Below are 22,371 nucleotides of genomic sequence, written 5' to 3'. Positions count from 1 at the left end.
TTCTCTCATGACGAAAGCCATGCTCAATGTGCTCTGTTACTTCATCATATATCTGTCTTTGCTCAAGATTAAATTGCTTCTTTAATTCTTCTAAGTTGATTACTTCCTCTTGACCTTGCTGCATTGCTCTTTCCACCTCATCCATGGTGGTGGCTGCTTCATTTTGGATAATTGGTTGTCCCAGTGGATCTTGACTTAATGAAGCCGAACTTTGACTACCTTGTGAACTATCTCTAGCAATCTCCGCTGCAATTGCCGCTTCTTGCTCTATTTCGTCATTCAACATTTTGAGATAATTACTAAAAACAGGACATTCAATACTACTTTTAGATGCGTTGAATGAATCTTCATAACTATCAAAGTCCAAGTAGTTCCTCTTCTCTACGCCATGGTTTAAAGAGTTGCAAAAGAGCAAAATAGTAAAATTCTCTTTTGTCAGGTGTATCGCAACTCAGTTTCCGATGATTAATCAAGTGTCCTTTTCTTTGTTTCCCCAGACATCCTTCATGTCCAATTACAGCGTGTACACCTTTATCAATGTTCTCTGTAACATTCCTTTTAAAAGTGTTTTGAAGTATTTCATACAGACAAATGTTTTCAAGCAGAGTACTTCTATTTGGATAGTATGTATCCAACATATTTGTTTTCAGAATGTCTGTACTGTTTGGTTCTTTCTGGGCTAAATATTCAATTTCTTGCACAAGTTTCAGAACACGGTTTCGTGTTTCTGCAAGACCCAAACTCACCCAGAGAATAGTCCTTGATTTTGCATAAAGACTTGCTGATGATAACCGGTCACAACATTCATATGCTCCAATTTCTCGATGAGACAACATCTTCAAACTGTACGTATACAATTTCTTGCTTAGGCTCTTTTCATGAGAAATGTCTTCCCACATCTCCTTCAGTTCCGTCTTTTCAGATTTCGTGATGTAAGACGTTACATATCGAGCCCCAGCAATAGAGTTGTCTGCAACATATTGTATGTCCATGTTAGCATTCCACATGGACAAAATGACTGGGTTATAGTCATTTATATATTTGGATTCTTCACCTCTTCTTAAATTATACGTATTTTTAGGTGACCTTCTTCTGATATTATGTCGCAAACATGACATCAAATTGTTGACTCTTCCTTTTGAAAGTACCGGTCGTGCAAATCCAAAACAACATTTGGTGTAGAATTTACTCTTTGATTTGAATTTTCGCCGACAATATTTTCCACAATGATGACTTTGAAAACGTAACACTTTTCCTCTTAAATCCTTATCAGTTGTACTATTAGGTATGTCACAAGTGGCATACTGTTCAATAAAAGACAGTACAGTCTCATCCGAGTCTGTTCCAAATTTAGGAGCATCCTTGATCCATAACAGCATATGAATATGAGGAGCACTTCTTGCTTGATATTCTTTTCTCCAAAAGAAATCCAGTACTTCACCAAGAGGCGGATTTTTCTTGTTTGTAATAAAAGACATCATAGCTTCAAATCTATGATTAAAATATCTGCAAACATTAACTGGATCTAACAAACACAGTTCTCCAGGTGTCTTGTAGTGTATATTTTCTATGTTTGCATTCGCCTCCCGAAGAAATTCAAGTAAATCTTCCCAAGCATACTCTGCACAGCTTAGAGTTAAAAACCATGTTGGTGCTCCTAAGTTTCTAAGCATGCACTTCAAATCTCCATGACGACGGTACCAATACTCATTAGTACCATGCTGACAAGCCATTAAATTAATTAGGTGTGAATCCAAAACACTATCTTTCTGTTGCACTTTATCCATAAATTTCTTTGCTGAAATGTTTTGCAGATGAACTCCACTTTTTAAGATATGGTTTACTGCATAAGACAGACCAGATAAGTCACTCTCAAACAGAAGATGAAACAAATATGGAATGCATTGGCGAAACCTTGGATCTTCTGCATATAATCTTGTTGTCCGGTATTCAGATGCAGGAATCTGTATAGGTCGATCATCATATCGTGTACCTTCACCTGTAGGGAATAACTGTGGAAAACAACGACTTTCCAAACTTTCTTCCCACACACTAATAGGATTTCCTTTCACCTTTTTCATCAGAAATAATTCAATAGCATTCCCTATTGCTTCTTTGGAATGCAGTGGATGAACACTGTAATGTTCATAAATGTCTTCACTTCTGGATACGTCAACTTTTTCAATTTGTCCAATAGACAAATCATTGTCCTCTTCTTCACTTACATCTTCTTCTTCTACGTATACATCTTTATAGTACTTATTGTTTTGGACTAAATACAACGTTGCCTTTTTGACTTTTCTAACATCCACTAAATCTTGCCAGATTTTTTCTTACTCTTTGTATGTACACCATTAACTAGAATAACTAGAGGTTCCTCTTCTACATTTTCAACACCAATTGTTTCCATATTTTTTTTTAAATCAAGTGGCAAATATACAACTCTACCCTTTAATCCTCTTTGTAAATCTGAAGGATTTAATTTACCAGTCTTAGGCTCCATACGAACAATAGCCTGAAAAGGATGTACACATTGAATCAGAATAGTCTCATAAGTATTTAAATCCATCAATTCTGATGGAATATTTATCAACTCTAGATTATTATGAACACCTCTAGCAGGCATTTTATTTTCATTTAATTTATTATAACAATATTTACAAATACGTTGCTCAAAACCCAAATCAAAATAGTTTTCCATCGACAAATAAGTTGCAAAATCTTTCCATTGACTATTACTTTCATCTTCACTTTTTAAATATAAATCAACTAACCTAGTTTGACTTTTGTAATGAATGCGTCGACAACAGACACAAGAAAAATGGGGTTTCTCACCTGCAATTACCTTAAACTTTATTATTTCCTATTCAAAATTTTCAATATTAACATTTCCAACATTTTCTAACACATTTCCTTCTATAATTATATCAGTTTCTGCATTATCTTCCTCTGGACCAAAATAACTTACCTCAATTTCTGCACAAATCTTCTTAACATCTAATTTACATCCATGCAAAAGAGCACTATTTAACTGTTTAAGTTTAAGTGCTGGACTTTTTGCATAATACAACTTTCTCACTAATTTTCTCATTTTAGTATGATGCACTGCTAACATCCTGAAGTGATGAAACACACTCTGGCATATATTTTTAGAAAGACAAGCCAGAGAATGACCTTGCAGACCTATTTTTTCTCGCACTCTGCAATGATCTAATTCTTGCAACATTACAATTTTTTTTAAGACTTTCTTTAGTGTACTTACGTAGGAAATTGCGAAAGAAATCAATTGAATCCTGTTGTACACTACAAATGCTACTACAATTCCAACTGTAAACAGGAACATTAGGACTTCCCTCTAAAGCTTCTCCAGCCATCACCTCTTCTGCATTTCTAACCACAATTTTCTCTTTCTCAATTACACAACCATCCTTCACCTCATATGCTCTACCACTGGTGTCAACTGCATGCAACAAATCGTTACTTTGAAAGTAACTCTCTTCATTAAAAAATGGTTCAGAAGTTGAAGTATGCATCCACTTCCCAGAAAACACTTTACAAAAATTACTCCTATTTATGCGTCTCTTCCATTTACTTTTAGCTTTTAAAACTCGTATTGCCTTATTTAGTGTATTTATTCTATTAAGTACTAAAATAAATAATTTTCTTTTTGTCTCAAACGCACGCTCAACAATACCCTCTATATGTTGTTTCTTCTTAAGAAAAGCAGATATTCTTTTAGAAACTTTCTCCTTTTTTAATAAATTCGAAACTACTCTGTTGTAAAACATACGCTTCCTGATTTGGCTAAATTGATTCGTCCGACTTTTACTGTATACCTTTTCCTGTCTGCTGATTCCAGAAACATTTTTATCTTTGGTTCCATGTCTCCTTCTCGATACTGGTATACTTTTTTCCTTGTGGACTTCAATACTAACATTTTTCCTTCCACATATTGCTTTCAAAAACGTTTTGGTTTTCTTACCAGGAGCACTCTTCTTTTTATCCGTCATTTGTTCTTTTGATAATTCTTGAATTCCTTTCTTCTTCAAATTGTAAGTCCGTATATAGAGCTTTCTTTTTTCAATTCTGGTCGGCATCTTAATTTATGATTTTGATGAAAATGTCAATCTGTAAAACACAAACATAATAAATATTATAGTTGACTACTAGCATATAACGTACAAATTAAAACCACAGATTCATTTTCTAAGTAGAATAAAGAGAATAACAGAAAGTCTCTGAACAGAGTAGGAAATCCTGTAGTGAATGTTGGTTCTAAATTTATCACACTCCATATCTGTTTTAACATTATAGACATAGTTTTTAATTCTAATTTTTAAAGCATACAAACAGTACACTTTTTTCAAGAACTATCGGTCATCGTAGATGTTTTAATATTTTTTACTACAATCTCTTTTACACTTCGTGAGAACATGTCTTATCACTCTCATGAAGCAGATCATCGACGAATAGGACAAGAAAACTGTCTTCAAGAATGCTTTACTATCAAAAAAAAATGTATTTATTCAAAAGTTCATAATTTAGTGGAACTTCCAGCATTACATCATCAGGGACTTCTTCAAGTCCAAAGTCCTCATCCCCTTCTACCATCTCTAAGTAAGCAGAGTCTCAAGAAATGTCCATAAAATCATCATTTTGATCTATTTCCTCTTCAAAGACCGCTTCTAAAATTTCCTCCATCACTTCTTTAATGATTTCAAAATGAATTTGTTTCTCTTCTGAGGAATTCTCCATAACTAGACTCAGTTTATTCTTCTGTATCCTTTTAAAAAAATATAGAGACTAAATTATATCTTTTTTCATAAATATATAACTTAAAAGTACCTTTACTAATTTTTAAACTACATATATTTTTATAATTTCTAACTTATTAACTCTATATATTTTAAGATAGCACGTTCCTCTTGTTTTGAAAAGAAATTGGCAGTATAACCATAAACATTAACACTGATCCTTTTTTTTGCATTAAATAATTACTGTTGTTAAAAGACATTTTACTATAAAATTTCTTTTAGATTTTCTAGATATCAGAAATATTGATTAACTGTAGAATTAATTTTTAGAGACCCATTTTCTGATTTCACCAGTACAAAGTGCTATGGAAACTATATACACTCTAAAGAGAAGGCTCACATTATACAAACCATAACATTCACTTAACAGATTACTACTTCCCACAGAGACAGTTCCTTTTATGTTTCAACAGCATACTCACCATGTAAATGTCATAGCATATACAAAATGTCATGCTAACCATGAAGAACCACCTCATAATAAAGCTCTACATATATATGTAAAACAGTGCCTATACATAGTATAATCACAGATATGCAGGAAAGATGCCCATCACACCAAGAACCATGTCATAATACCTCTCTGTAAATAAAGGAGAAAGACTGTCAAACATAATACAACAAGATTTCAAAATAATGTGCACTTCACAAGAATTAATTAATGGAAACCTGAAAGAATTATACTCAAATGATCCGTAAATCTGAACTCATCAAAAAGAACACATGCACCAAGCCCATTAAAATATAATTTCAACTGTCAGTGGAGAATATCTCAAAGTACATATCTAGTATAAGCAGATAAAACCCATGGGAAAAATTCAAGATAAAATCATGTTCCAAAATGGAATTTTACAAACATTTTAAAAAATCTTCTTTATTATTTTCATGTGTACCCAAAAAAATTGCCTATGCAAAAATACCAACTCACCTGAAAAAAAAGAATACAATTCCTCAAATTGTGTAATTCAGAAGGCAGGTTGTTGCTTTTCAGCACCAAACACTATAAAAAAGAAAATAATAAAATTTAATTAACATATTACAGAATTATTTCTTACACAACATAGAGCCATTGTAGCAAAGAACAAGCATAACAGATAAATTCCCCAAGATTCTCTATCATTAGAATAAGATACAAAACATCTCATTTATGAAAGCGTTGCGCCACAGATACGTCACTTTTTCCCATGTTAAAAGTGATGCACCAGCGACACAAGGCCTTCATAACTAAAAGCCCATGTGACGGAGAACAAGTGCATAGACAGAAAATACAGGGCCGGCCTTAGGCATATGCAAGCAGTACACCTGCACAGGGCCACCAAACCCCAGGGGCCACCATGCTAATATATATCCTTAATATAATAATCCTCTGAGGATGGATACATATTTGCGTGGCGGCCCATGCCAGGAATTTGGCGGGCTCTGGTTCTGTTCCACTTCCAAACATCCTGATCCCCCCCTCTTCACTGGGCTCCACGCTCCGCCCCACCCGGACCCCCTGTTACGGGGCCCCCTACCTACGCTCCCTGCCCGGGGCCGCCATGAGCCTACAGCCGCCCCTGGAAAATGTATAAGACACAGCAACAGTAAAAATCAAAGAATAGGCAACATGCAGAAAAACTGCACAGTAGATAAAGAAACATATTTTTAAGATAACCCCATTGAAAAACATGTAGTAATTTTTTTAATCTGCCATGCATCTGGCCCTCCAGGACCGCTTTGGAAACTCCTGCTTTAAACCTTTACATTTCATTTTCAAACCACACACACGTTTTTTAAAAACTCATGTGACGGAGAACAAGTGCATAGACAGAAAATGCATGGCTGGCCTTAGGCATTTGCAAGCTGTACACCTGCACTGGGCCACCAAACCCCAGGGGCCACCATGCCAATATATATCCTTAATATAATAATCCTCTGAGGATGGATACATATTTGCGTGGCGGCCCATGCCAGGAATTTGGCGTCCTCTGGCTCTGTTCCACTTCCAAACACCCTGACCCCCCCCCTCTTCACTGGGCTCCACACTCCGCCCCGCCCGGACCCCCTGTTACGGGGCCCCCTACCTACGCACCCTGCCCAGGGCCGCCATGAGCCTAGAGCCGCCCCTGGAAAATGTATAAGACACAGCAATAGTAAAAATCAAAGAATAGGCAACATGCAGAAAAACTGCACAGTGGATAAAGAAACATATTTTTTAGGTAACCCCATTGAAAAACATGTAGTATTTTTTTTAATCTGCCATGCATCTGGCCCTCCACGACCGCTTTGGAAACTCCTACTTTAAACTTTTACATTTCATTTTCAAACCATACACACGTTTTTTTTCAAAGCTGCATATTAAACGCCTAAACACTTTTCTCTTTTTAGAATCCGAAGCCACAACTGCAACATGACTAATGCACAAATTAATTAGTGTACCTTTTCTGTTTTTTTACTCTTTAAATTCTATAAATTTCTTCACATAAATGGATACCAGCGGCTCACTACATCCTACAGTCATAAAACTAAGTCGCTCCCTTTCACTTACAAATGCCTTTGAGACGGCAAAAAAAGTCGGGCAGATTTACAAGCCCCTTACGCCACTTTACCGTCACTTTTAACATGGGACAAGTGAAGCAAAACTGCCGCACGGAGCATGTTAATCTACCCCTAAATGTTTATACAAATAACTGTACTCAAACATGTATTTAGTCGTCCACATGCAGGCACTTTCAATTACATGACTTATTTAAGTAGAATCCCTGTAATGTTGCATATCTTTTCAAAAATACACCAGTGCCTGTTATTATGACGGTTTTTTTCATTCTTCATCTGTGATATTTTTTTTTACATATAATGAAAATTACTATGACTTTTTAAACGACAAAGCTTACGCGGTAAAAATCACTCTGCATTGCTTCCCTTTAAGAATGTAGTTTATCTACCCCACGCATGTGAACCTTGATGTTTCCATCTGGCAGCGAATTCCGGCCTTGAATCACAAGACATGAACAACAGCCTTATTGTCACAAAAACAAGTTACCGTACCATCTGTTCGCACACATATCTTTCACTTAACTAATATTCACAGAGAAGAGCATTCGTTATAAAAGAGTGACCTTCCTTTACAATTTGCTGAAGTGACTCCCTTAATTTTTAACGCATCCTCCAGTTCAGGACAGGCTATTTTTTTTATAACTACTAAGCAATGGTTTAGTGACTACTCTGCCAGAAATGATATCAAGTCATTCTGCTACTCTTCACTCCATAGTCGGCGACCTATTTCTCTGGACTTCCTGTTGAACTGCCAGTGCTGCGACGTTTGTGTTCCCATCTTGTTTATTTCAAAATGGATGTCCCTCCTGTCTTCGCAAACGAGCCGGAACACTTAGAACTATTTCGCCAGAGGATGCTTGACCACTACGGCATCTTAGCACTCTCGACTTTGAATGCTTCATATCGATTATCATTTCGATATTCCTAATTCACCTGTGTGCAGCCTGTATTTCATTGCCTGAGCTGTGATTTCAAGTGGGCCCTGGACTTATGTCTCTGCAATTTGGTACCTCCTGAAGTGAATTACAATCATCTCATGAATCCGTTAATTTATCATGAACAGCTTTGTTTCAACTGAGGGATTATGGCCTTTGCAGCGATACAAGGAGTTCTGGGTCATTGGAATATATTCGCAGCGGCGCAAGATTTCCTGACAGACAGCTACATTGAAAACCCACCGAGCTGTCCTCTGATGGTAATAGAGGCTCCGGTAATAGAAGACCATGAATGCTGCTTTCCTCTTTTCAATTGGATGGCTGACATGTTTTCGGATGATAACAGTGACTTCCTTTTAGAAGCAGTTGCTGCCTACTTCGCCTACACAATTCTAGGCTGACTCTTATACAAGCCATTGACGTCCACATTTCGTTTTGCCTCCCTATCTTTTTCACGTTTTCTTGGATATTTTTTTAACATGAACAGACTTATTGGCTTTACTAACAGTGGACATTATGATTTCCTGCTGGTTAAATGTTTGTCTTTTATGTGGACTAAATTTATTTTCTTCAGCTACTCGATTTCGAACTTTATTTTTTATTAAACTCTAATCTCAACAATTCTATTGCATATCTTATCTTATGTTATTTCAAACGTACTCGAAGCAAAACTCGCTAATATATGCTACATGTGCCCTGATTAATGTCTAAATATAGCATGAGTTTTTTATAACTGTAAACTGAAAGAGTATTCATGTTCCACGTAACTTCAGCTGTACTAACTCAATGTTTTCTTTTGTCGACCTGACTTACTCATACTAGAACCCGCAGGCTTATAACGGCCCGTGAACCCTTTCTTAGTAGGTCGCGCACCATGCAGACAGTTGTACCTCTGTAAAAAAATAATTTATTACTGTTACCAAGCACCGCCACAGTTCCGCTTGACTCAGTGTTAATCACTGCTCCCACGCTTCTACAGACCAGACACTATGTCGTATTTCACTCCTTATCACCCTTTCATCTCCACAATAACAAACACTTCTCCACCAGCCACCAGAGAACAGAGTGCAGATGCAGAGGCACTAAGTAGTGAAATACGACATACCCTCTGCTCTATGGAAGCAACCGAGCGGTAATTGTGAAAGAAGACATTCACTAGCGCTTCAAAAAAGCATCTCAATTATATAAATATTTTTTTGAAAACGTTCCAACTACTTTGATGGGACTATCTGTGTGTGCCTCCACAGCAAAGTTCCTCAGCCCTGGACTGAAGGCAGACACAGACAGACACACACACAATAAGATAACACAGGGCAACGGAGACGGAAAACAGAAGGGAAATTAAGATGCAGTCAAACAGCAGGAGTGAGAGAGATATTTTTATAGTCGGTTTGGTACCTCAATATACGAAGACATTTACTGCACAAATCTGTGTACAACCTCATGGTCAGACCACCTCCCCCTCTCACACCACCAGTGCAAGCCGCGGCCAGAAACCACAGTGTAATTTTGTCGTCTGTCGGAAAGTTTAAGAATTCATTAAGCATTACCATTTTTTCAAAACTGTATCACATGTAATATACCAACTTTTCATTTTATTTTACTCGACCACCTGCCCCTCTCACCCTACACCCACTAATGCAGGCCGCGGCCAGAAACCGCACTATAATTTTGTCGTCTAACAGAAACTTTATGAATACCTAATCATTACCACTTTGGCCCCCTCCCTCTCACCCCACCCCCACCAGTGCAGGCCACGGCCACAAACCACACTGTAATTTTGTCGTCTGACAGAAACTTTAGGAATTCATTAAGCATTACCACTTTTTCAAGACGGTATCACATGTAATATACCAACTTTTCATTTTATTTCACTCAACCACCTGCCCCTCTCACCCTACGCCCACCAATGCAGTCCGCGGCCAGAAACCGCACTGTAATTTTGTCGTCTGACAGAAAGTTTATGAATACCTTAATCATTACCACTTTGGCCCCCTCCCCCCCTCTCACCCCACCCCCAGCAGTGTACGCCACGGCCACAAACCACACTGTAATTTTGTCGTCTGACAGAAAGTTTACGAATTCATTAACCATTAGCATTTTTGAACGACGGTACCACATGTAATTTACCATTTCTCTCTCTATCTGCATTATCTGTCTCTCTGCTAATACCATTTTTTCACTTCATAAACAACTTCTCTCATTATATATAAAGGCTTCAAAATCACACAAATAATTACTCTCTATATTAAACATATTTTATACTCCATATTTCACATTTCACCAAAAATATATACAAAACTATAATTTACACTTGAAAAAATTTGAAGAAAAGGCGCGCAACCCCCATTAAATTCACAGGACTTCAGGCCCACACGCCCCTCCCGTCTGCTGTACCAGCCCAAGATTACATATATATTCTAGCTACACACACCGACGCACCTCAACGTTTCACATCTCTATAAACATCCATTTGAATGTTAAGTAGGCCTTGCAATTATTTTACCCCTCCTAAAAGCCCCTGCACCTTTACTCTGCCAACTAATTAAACCTTCAAGTTCGCCTATCAATTTTTTTTTAATTTCTCCAACCCTCCAAAAAATTTTGTTCCAGTTTCGTCTGACTCACAGTGATTTTAAATAACTAACAGTAAAACATTACATAACAATATGACTGAACACCATTTACCTTTTTGAAATTTATTATCCAAAATGTAAAACTAATAATTTTTAACCAAATAATGTCGATAAAGTGTGATGAAACGAAATGGAAAAATAGTTTTAGAAATACAACACATTATGACAGCCAAAAATAAGTTTAGTTTCAGACTATGTGGAAAATCAATCAATGTTTGTGACTAAACCATATTTTACGGTACATGACAAAACAAACAGTTACAGACTTACCTTTACCAATGCTTTGTACGATGTAGAACAGTGACAGTCGCGAAACAGATATTCGTTTGACGGAACTCTCAATTATGCTTCTATCACTGCAACCAAAATTCAATGGCACAGATATCCTGTCAATACAGACCCATATATGTCTCTTCAGCCAATCATATTTCTTCCTGCAAAATTTTGAAATCAAATTTACATTTCAGTTGCTTCTTCCTCACAATATTTTCATTGTCACATAAAGGTCACCCATCACCCACTGCCATCTCTGCCTGTTTCCATGGTAACACCTCATTCTGCACCTGGCTGAAGGCACAGGTCAAAAGTTCATATCTCAAAGTTCTACAGCAAACTAAGAAGACTGTTTTCCCTCCAGAAACACCTGCCTATCCACAGCTCTGTTACATGTCATTTTTTTCACACCCAATAGTACTTTTCGTTTTACATAAACATTAACATGCAACGTAGTCTTCAATCTTGAGGTATTACAATCAACCAATCATTTTTATTTTTTTAACCACACCAAGCCTCATCCTTTTTTTTATCCTGACTTTCAGCTTCTAACTACCATTCCACTTCCAGAACCCATCGGAGTACGACTGCATATCCCTTGAAAATGAAGGTTTGGCTTTTAGGACACAGTTATATTCACTGGAGTGGAAAATATGCAGCAAACAGACGAATTTCCAACCTTGATTTACCAAATGTGCAGATAACGTGGATTGGCCAAAGAGGATTGAGATGTCACCAATTGATACCATTGGTGAAAACTTTTATGCATCTCCCAGAACCAGACCTTATAATTGTGCACTGTGGTGGGAACGATCTAGGCACATTGACTGGGGTAGGTCTGGAAATGCTTCTAAAAGACACCTTTCGACAATTGATGACACTTTTTCCTCGAACTGCCTTGGTATATTCCAATATATGCCAAAGACAGAAATGGAATTGGTCCAATCAACATTGTGCACAAATTGAGAAAGCAAGGAGACATGTAAATAAATCTGTTTCTGCTTTCCTCAGAGATTATAGCATGGGTTCTATTTACCACAACAACTTGCGTTACCACATGTAAGACGTCTATAGGAGAGACGGTGTTCATTTCACGGATGAGGGAAACAGAATCTTCCTCTGCAACATCAAGCTCTGCATCGGCACTTACTTATAAATGCAGAAAAAAATCAATTAACACAAGGGCTCTTTTCAGAGCCACCTTATATCTAAGCACTCAAACTTCTGATTTATCTCCATTTTCACACTCTTGTAAATAGGTGTGCGCGACCCGGTGCGCGCACCCCGCAACTTTAAAAAAAAAAATATATATATATTTTCGCGTTTAAGGGCCTTACTGCACACCCTGAGAAAACCTACGCAGCAAGACAATCTCTACCTTCTCCCCTTTCCATGTTCCAACGCTTTGAAATGAACAATATATTTACTCGCAGTGACAAAATGGCGGTCAACACTTCCTGATTTCCTTCGAATCGAACGTTACCAGACGTCACGCAGCAAAAAAAAAATCCGCTCACACGTAGCCGCTTGAGTGCGCGCACCCGTGCGCGCGTATAGATATATAATTGACTTTAACTTTAATTTTTTCAGCAACTACTGAACGGATTTACACCATTCCAAAAAAAGCATAATCTGCGAGCCGGACTCTACAGTTTTGCCAAATTTCTTATAAATCCATTCAGCGGTTCGACCTGTAGCCGTGTCTAAACATCCTATGGAAAATAACATGGAGAAAACACGTTTTGGGACCCCCCTTTTATCTCAGCCCCCACTTGACGAATCCCCCCCAAACTTTCAGGGAAGGAGCGCAGCGGACCGAGCCATCTTCTTTGAGAAATTCGCAAAGATTCATCCACCAGGGACAAAGTTAATCCAAATAGAATGTTGAGGATTTCCTATGGAAACTAGGTCCTAACTATAACTACCTACTGGCGACCGCCAGTAGGTAATAAATATATATATATATATATATATATATATATATATATATATATATATATATATATATATATATATATATATATATATTCACTGAAAAAACCATAGGTTTCACACCGGTTATAGTTAGGAATTAGCATTTAAAAAACCTATTAAATTCACTGAAAAAACCATAGGTTTCACACCAGTTATAGTTAGCTGGAAATTTTACTGATATAAAACCATTGAAATTCCCACGTTATAGTTAGTCGGACTCACTATAACTTGCGCGTGCAATGCACTGCTGATGACATCACATATTACATCACTCATGACATGGTGAGTGACATCACTCATGACATCACTGATGACACCATCCAGTGAATATGTGTCTTTCTGAAAAATAAATATTAGTGAGTTATGTTTAAATATTTAAATACATATATTAGTGTTTCACTTTGTGTATAAGTGGCTACATGTGTTGATAAGTAGCTACATGCGTATGTATATGGGTTATTTGATGTTTTTATTAGTATCAGTTTGAGTGTCTATATGGTTTGGTGGGGGTATTACTTAGCACATAGATGCATGAGTGACTGACTCTTTGTTTGTATGTGTTTTGAAGACAGCATATGTACAGGACTGTATGGGTGGATGAGTGTCTATATGTGTTTGTTAGTGAGTGAATGACTGTCTCACTAGTGTCTTTATCAGTAACTACATATGTTTTAATCTAGTATATATGAATATTGATGTATATAAGTGAGTATATGTGAGAGTAAGAGATTGTAAGAGTTCCTGTTTAAATAAGTATGTGTTTCTATAAGTGATTGTTTAAGAGAATAAATATGTGTAATTTTCAATAGAAGTAAGGTGGAAGTGTGTGTATAACTCTATATTCAAATAAATGGTTGTTCAATAGTTTATTTGCACGTGTGAATATGTGTGTGAGTAACTTTTGGATGAATGTCGGTGTGTAACAGGATGTATAGGTGTATCTCTTCATATGATGAGTGAGTATATGTATGAGTGACTATATAGAACTGTTGGTGAATGAGTGGATGTGTATATAGATAGTGGAAGTACAGAATTGCTTGTTGTAACTGATATAGGTATGTCCATTTTTTAAAAATTTCAGTTTCTATTTTTGAATATGTGTCTCAAGGGTTACTTTACACTGAGAGGAGGTCTGTCACTGTGTCACAAGGATGGTTTCATCAGTGATGTCATGAGTGATGTCACTCACCATGTCATGAGTGATGTAATATGTGATGTCATCAGCAGTGCATTGCACGCGCAAGTTATAGTGAGTCCGACTAACTATAACGTGGGAATTTCAATGGTTTTATATCAGTAAAATTTCCAGCTAACTATAACTGGTGTGAAACCTATGGTTTTTTCAGTGAATTTAATAGGTTTTTTAAATGCTAATTCCTAACTATAACCGGTGTGAAACCTATGGTTTTTTCAGTGAATTTCATAGGTTTTTTAAATGCTAATTCCTAACTATAACTGGTGTGAAACCTATGGTTTTTTCAGTGAATTTCATAGGTTTTGTTAATGCTAATTCCTAACTATAAGTGTCACTTTATAAATAAGACTGTTAGCACTCTAGTTGTTCTTTTTAACACTCTGGTACATTCTGTCATTGGGCTACAGTTGGGCTACATCTAGTTGAAATTTGGGCTACATTTACAATTTTTGGTCTCTGGTGGCCATCTTTGGGCTACATTGGGCTACTTTGGGCTACATTTGGGCTACATTTTGGCTCTAACATATATTAAGCCCAATGTTGCACAATACATATTTTTCTAAAGTAAATTTTTTTACAAACCACTTCAGAATAGGACTACCTGTCCCTACAATTATCCCATTTTTTTTTTTTAATTTTTTGGGGGAGCGCTCCCGGAGCGTGCCCCGGAGTGCGCCCCGATAAGCGTAATTCTGAAAAGCGCCCCCGGGCGCGCTCCGGGGAGCGTCCCGTGAGCGCCAATATCGCAAACGAAAACATGATCGTGACGTATCGCGTAGCCGCGACCGCGTGATACGCACGGCGTAAGCGCACCCGGAAGTACTCGAGCGAATACGATCGCACAACGTAAACTTCCGACGCGCTTACGCTGCGCGACCCGGGCGCGCCCCCGGGCGCGCCCCGGGCGCGTAGCGTAAGCGCGTCGGGTCATGTGAGCAGCAAATAACACTTTTCATTGGTTCATAACAGTTTTAGTTTCATAATGATGAAGCCCCTGGTCTTGTGACCTGAAAATAACACTTCTCATTGGTTCAGGACAGTTTTTTTTTCTAAATGATGAAAGACCCCACCTTTTTTCCTTATTCTGACTTTGTCCTTTGACTGAGGAAGACCTGTTTGTTGCTCTCTCTACTTTTTTGCTCCAAATAATGGCTTCAGTAGTAGCATCAGCTGGTGCATCTGCCCCACCACCACCACCACAACCACCAAGAGGACCAGCTCCAAATTATATTGGTGGTCAAGAACAGGAGGAGGAGGAAGAGGAAGAGGAGGAGGGGAGAAGAAGATGGCTGCCAGAAGAAAATACACCTTACAAACCCAAACCACACATTGTATGGCAGTTTTTTTCAATCCCAGAGGGGAAAAAAAAGGTGAATGCGCCCAAGGTGACTTGCCTCATCTGCAATGATGAACTTTCACGGGGCAACCCAAACAAAAAATATTCTTTTGGTAACTATACCATGATTCCGCACATGACCAGAAAGCACCCAAACAACTACTCTCGTGCAGAGTTCAGGGAACTGGCCAGTAACCTCCCCCAGTCATCAAGGACCCCCTCCCAAAGAAACCAACCCACCTCATCAGAACCAGAAACATCCGAGGTGATGCCTTGCATTCAGCCGAGATTTGCTGATTTTAAAATCACTTGTTCTGCATGTGGCAAGCTTATCGCCTATGGCGAAAAAAGCGTTAAGCTCATCGTCCTTGCAGGTGATAATCACAAGTGCCCCAAAAAGAAGTAATTTTTTTGTTTTTTTGTTTTTTTGCTCCAGTTGAGCCAGTTTCAATTCCCTTTTTTTGTTTCTCCCCCTAAAAAAATACAAAAAAAATATAAAACTGTTTTGAAAAGCCAAAAAAAGTTCAAAAAGTTCAAAAAACACAAAAAAAATATAAAACAACAAAAAGAAGAAAAAAAAAAGTTCTTTTTAGAACTACCTCCAATTTCTAAATAAAAACTTCATTTTTTTTTAAAACTCTGTCATCTTTTTCCCTCATTTTACGCTCCCCGGTGCGCTACCTGGTGCGCGTACCGGGCGCTTCCCCCGCGCAAAACGAAAAAAAATAATTATTTTAAATGCCCCGCGGGGCCCTTTTATAGCCCCCACATCAAACCTAGGGGGTCAAAGGGGTCTATCCCTGACGCCTTATGGTCAGTTCCCTCTTTGTTTTAGCCACCTCTTATGTCTCGATTTTACCGAGACACAAGATGGCGGCCGCTCTGGACTGTTTCGAATGTTTTCAGACACCCGAGAGCCAATCAGCTTTACATGCGCACCTCGCGTCACGCGCCCGGAGCGCTCCCTGGTGCGCGCACCGGAGCGCGGCTATAGATATATATATTTTTTTGAACCTTAATTACTCAAAATCCACTGGAGTACATATCTTGAGACATAGCAAAGGCACATCGGGCTACCAGTCCCTACAATTTTGCCAAGTTTGGTGGAAATCCATTCAGCCGTTCGGGCTAAAAGTGAAATCGACCGCCCTATGGAAATTAACATGGGGAAAACGCGTTTTGGGACCCCCCTTTTATCTCGGCCCCCGCTTGACGAATCCCCCCCAAACTTTCAGGGAAGGACCGGAACGCCGCGAGGCCATTTTGAGGAAATTTTCACGCAGATTCGTCTACCGGCGCCAAAGTTATTCCAAATAGAATTTTGAGATTTAACATTGAAAAAAATCCTAACTATAACTACCTACTGGCGACCGCCAGTAGGTAATATATATATATATATATATATATATATATATATATATATATGACCAGGTCTCTGCTTGAATTGGTTCTGACCACAGGAATCACGGACCACCACGCAGCATTACGAGTGTCACGGGTAAGTTTATTATCCTTTTCACAGGTTTTCTTTGGCACGGCGCATTTCGGCCAGGAACTGCCCTTGATCACATAGCGGACATGCAGTAATGGTCACCTTTAAATAACAAAACTCTCTTTTCTCATTCGTGGAATCACCACGTGACCCAATCATGAATAGTGAAGAAATACTATGGAAAAATGTGCTCTATGTCGACTGGGTTAAAGCACTATTTATCTGCGACTGAAACGCAAATTAAGGCACATCAAAGCATACCAATAATCATATATGCCAGTAACTATTTACATTATCTCCGCATAAATGCATGGAATTGTGCAAATAAGCAAGTAGCAATAAATTACATCATAATAAAGCACATTCTGCACACATTATTTGACATAAATAACATATTAACTTGCAAAAATATGTTAAAATCACTGTAATAAAACCCAGTATAAAAATCTCCATATAAAAAAAAATTATCTGTATGATAATAAATAAACATTTCTATGTTACATGTGCAAAAATAAACGCGGGTTTGTGTGCAAATATTGCTGTTTAATTGTGCCAAGTGGTTTCCCTGCATGAATGCAGAACCAATAGTGCAAATGATGCTGCCTCCCTGAGGTCTATTCTAGATGTTACTGTGGTATTGTATGTGCAACTGCTGTCATCACGAAGTAAAGTGCTAGAGGTAGGATAATTTGTGGATTTCAGATCAGCCCCGCTCCCGGGATTAACCAACTTCTCTTCAATTATCTATATATCTCAACAACCCTAGTCTGAAAAGTGCTGAGTGTTAATGGTGCAAAAAATAGTGCTAGACAGGTGATGTTAAAAACATGTGAGTGAATGTAGTAAAATAGCAGCTAATATTAAGAACCTTCATTTTAAACTTCTGTTTATAATTTATAGGTTCATCACTGTGATTTACTGTAATACCCATGCACAGATAGAGTTGCACAGTTATGTATCAAATGGAATATACTACAGAAAGGTGTGTATATCCTCTCTGTCGTTAAGGCCATTCGGAGACTTGCTGTTCAGATTTAGAATGTATCTTGTTTCTAATTGTCTCAATGCTTTATCTCTATCCCCGCCTCTTTTCTGTACCGGTGCCATGTCAATAACAAAGTAGGATAAACAGTTGACATCTCTGTTATGACTGGTCTTAAAATGTCTGGCTACCCGGTAGGCGGGGTCGCAGTTGATGATGGCACGGATGTGTTGTAGTATTCGCATGTATACTGGGTTCTTGGTGCTGCCTACGTATCTGAGCCCGCAGGTACAGGTAAGAACGTAAATGGCATATTCTGTGCAATATTCAAATTTACCCCTGATTATTTGATCCTGAGCTTTAAAAGGGGTTCTGTACTTGGTGGTATTAGCACCAAAGTTACATGCGCGACATGTCGCACATTTAAGGAAACCATTTTTAACTGGTAGCCACGTTTGAATGCTTGGAACCTCCGTGATAGTGTTCTGAGACAACAGTGTGGCCATATTTTTAGCCCTTCTGAATGTCACACTGAGCTTTTCAGGTAGATTAGGTTTTAAAATGGGGTCAGTTAATACTATGGGCCAGTTTTTGTTAAGAATGCTGCGTATTTTACGTTTGTGTCTGCTGTAAGTGGTAATTAGTCTGGGTGCGGCATTACCTGCAATTGTGTCCCCATTATGTTCTGTGATGTTGGGTAGTAAAGCAGATCTAGGTCTCTCATTTGCTTTTAGTATGGCCTTGTTAAGGATGTCCTCAGTGTACCCTCTCCGTCTCGTGCGATCAAGACTTTGCTTGCTACATATGTCAAACTGTTTTATTGTGCTACAAATGCGTTTAAGCCGTAACATTTCCCCATAGGGGATGCTAGCTATCAAATGTCGCGGGTGTGCACTCGACGCATGAAGCATAGCATTGCCGGCTGTAGGTTTTCTGAACGCTGTAGTGGTAAGTTTGTTCTCAATTATCTGCACTTGCACATCTAAGAACTCTATCATGGTGGTACTACAATGAGATGTGAAGTGCAAGTTAAAATCATTAATATTCAACATGTTGACAAATTCCTGGGCACTGTTCATGCTGCCTTTCCGTACAATGAAAACATCGTCTATATAACGAAGCCAAGAGACGACCTTTTGGTCAAAGATTTCCTTATGTTCCCTTATGAGGACCTGCCTTTCCCAGAAGCCCACGTGCAACCCCCCGTAGCTCGGGGAAGAACAGGCCCCCATGGCAACTACTTGTTTCTGCCTGAAAACATTCTTTCCAAATGAAAAGTAATTATTGTTTAAACACCAAGTAATGAGGGACATGAGCATTCTGTTGTGCATAACATACTCAGCAGGTCGACTGTTCAAGAAATGCTCCACCCCACGTAAACCACATTCATGCCGGATACTAGTGTATAGTGACTCTATGTCTAAAGTCAATAATACCAAATCATTAGTCCAAGTCATATCATCAATGCGTTTCAGAAAATCACCTGTATCCTTTAGATATGAAGGCATAGTTTTTACTAGGTCCTGTGAAAGAAGTCTATGTATTGATCTACATGTTCCGTCATGCTTCCAATTGCTGCTATGATTGGGCGTCCTGAAACAGGGGTAATGTTTTTATGCAGCTTGGGTAACAAGTAAAGAAAAGGTAATTTAGGATGACAATTGAATAAGAAATTAAATTCTTCATTCGTTATTAGTCCCTCATTCTTCCATTTTTGAAGTTCTTTTTTGATGTTGTCCTTTGCTTTATTATAATTTTTCAACGTGCTTTTTTCATAGCAGTCATTGTTGTCCAGCTGTCTTTTTGCTTCCGCATCATATTGTTCTTTAGGCCACAGGACGATGTTTCCCCCTTTATCGGATTTTTTCACGATGATGGATGAATTATTGGCCATTTTGTCAATGAATTTTTTTAAATTAATTTGGTTTTGATCCATTCGATATTTTCTGTTTCGATTAATGGAGCAGTTCAGGTTCTTGATTTCTTCAATGATGCGATCATGAAAAACGTCAATGGCGTCTCTCGGCATCAGAGGAATGAAAGAGGATTTGGGTTTAAAGGGACTTTCTCCTGCACCCTTTTGCAACAAATTTAGTTCTCTTAATTTAGTTTGGTAATTTAGTATATATATATATTACCTACTGGCGGTCGCCAGTAGGTAGTTATAGTTAGGATTATTTTCAATAGGGAAATCGCAACATTCTATTGGGAATAACTTTGGCGCCGGTTGAGGAATCTGCCTGAAAATTATCATTATATAAAATTTATACCGCGCTCAGTTACCCGGGGGCATCCCGGCGCTGTAGACACATGAAGGAAAGCTCAACTCAGTCACTACACCGGAAACAAATGGGTCTTCAAGAGTTTCCTAAAGTGCAAGATGTTGGGCTCTGAACGGATCTTAAAGGGCAAGGAGTTCCACAGTGCCGCCACTTGCACTGAAAAACGCCGGCCCCCAGAGCGAGCTCTTTTTACTCTAGCTGACTGAAGGAGATGTCTTTGGTCCGAGCGCAGTGGGCGTGTGGGCTTGTAGGGGCGTGCCATAGTGGACAGGATAGGGGGACCCTTACCATGCAAGATCTTATGGGCTGTGCATAACGCTTTAAATTTCACCCGCTCCTTAACGGGGAGCCAGTGAAGCGTTTTCAGAGCCGGGGCAGCTGAGTGTCTTCTCGGGACCTCCATCAGCACTCTAGCGGCTGCGTTCTGCACCTGTTAAAGGGTTTTAAACGTCGCTTCGGGGGCGCCGAGGAACAGTGCATTCCCGTAGTCAAGCCTTGACAAGATAAAACCACAGATCAGAAGCTTCCTAGATGAGTTGGGGAGCAGTGGTAGAACCTTGCGAGCTGACCGCAACAGACCAAAACACACCCCCGCGGTCATCCTGGCGTGGGTCCTAAAGGACAGATCTTCCTCCAACCAAACTCCCAAGGTCTTAATCTCCTTCTTGGGAGATGGTGGGTCACCCAGAGACCGAGGCCAGCAGCTAGCAATGAGTGTGGGACTGGATTTGCCCATCAGCATCAGCTCGGTTTTCTCTCCATTGAGCTTAAGGGCAGAATGGGACATCCAACGATGGACATTAGCGAGGCAGTCATGAAGGACTTCGGGTTGTTCCACCAGCTGGGTGAGGCCTACCACAAGCTGAGTATCATCAGCATAGCTGATGATCCTCACTCCTGAGGGGGAGACCACTCTTTCAAGAGGAGTCATATAAATATTAAATAAAGTAGGGCTCAAAGATGAGCCCTGAGGGACTCCACATTGAAGAGGGAACAAGGTCGACTGCTCTGCCCCTTCCCAGACTTGATAGAAATGGTTGGAGAGGAAGGATTCAAGCCATTTCAAGGCCATCCCTGTCACACCCACCCCTGACAGACGTTGGAGGAGCACCTGATGACTTACGGTGTCAAAGGCAGCACTCAAGTCCAGGAGGATCACTGCCACTGACCTCCCTGAATCAAGAATGCTCCTTGCTTCCTCCACCACTGCCAATAAGGCTGTGTCTGTCCCCTGACCTGTCCTCAAATTTGCCTCGCAGCACTCCGGTCCTTCCCTGAAAGATTGGGGGGGATTCTTCAAGCCGGGGCCGAGATAAAAGGGAGGTCTCAAAACGTGTTTTCCCCATGTTAATTTCCATAGGGCGGTCGACCTCACTTTTAGCCCGAACGGCTGAATGGATTTCCACCAAACTTGGCAAAATGGTAGGGACTGGTAGCCCGATGTGCCTTTGCTATGTCTCAAGATATATGCTCCAGTGGATTTTGAGTAATTTAGGTTCAAAAAAATATATATGTATAAGCGCGCCCCGTGCGCGCACCGGGGCGTGAACCAGCGCGCTATGCGAGTTTGCGAGCGGAAACCTGATTGGCTCTCTGGTGTCTGTAAACATTCCAGACAGTCCAGAGCGGCCGCCATCTTGTGTCTCGGTAGGATCGAGACACAAGAGGTGGCAAAAACAAAGGGGGAAATGACCATAAGGGGGCGGAGTAGACCCCCCCCTGACCCCCTAGGTTTGATGTGGGGGCTATAAAAGGGCCCCGCGGGACAAAAAAAACATATTTTTTTTTTATTTGCGCGGGGGAGCGCTCGATACGCGCAACGGGGAGCGGACTGGGGAGCGTACCATGGGGAAAAAAAGAATGACAGAGTTTTTTAAAAATGTAGCCTTTTTTTATAAATTGGAGGTAGTTCTAAAA

General features: G+C 39.3%; 1 protein-coding gene across 1 annotated transcript in view; it reads left to right on the top strand.

Moving 5' to 3' along the window:
* LOC147665171 (zona pellucida-like domain-containing protein 1) overlaps positions 1-18,104 on the top strand; it is a 334,299-nt gene extending 316,195 nt beyond the window's left edge. Inside the window, exon 7 of the mRNA XM_086949702.1 lies at positions 18,091-18,104. Within this exon, the coding sequence (XP_086805828.1) occupies positions 18,091-18,104 (14 nt within the window). The remainder of the gene's footprint in view (positions 1-18,090) is intronic.
* Positions 18,105-22,371: the final 4,267 nt, after the last annotated feature.

The sequence above is a fragment of the Lissotriton vulgaris genome, unplaced genomic scaffold, assembly GCF_964263255.1.
Source record: "Lissotriton vulgaris unplaced genomic scaffold, aLisVul1.2 SCAFFOLD_2115, whole genome shotgun sequence".
Taxonomy (NCBI): domain Eukaryota; kingdom Metazoa; phylum Chordata; class Amphibia; order Caudata; family Salamandridae; genus Lissotriton; species Lissotriton vulgaris.
Note: the sequence above shows the minus strand (reverse complement) of the source record. Positions and strands in the feature narration are given on the sequence as shown.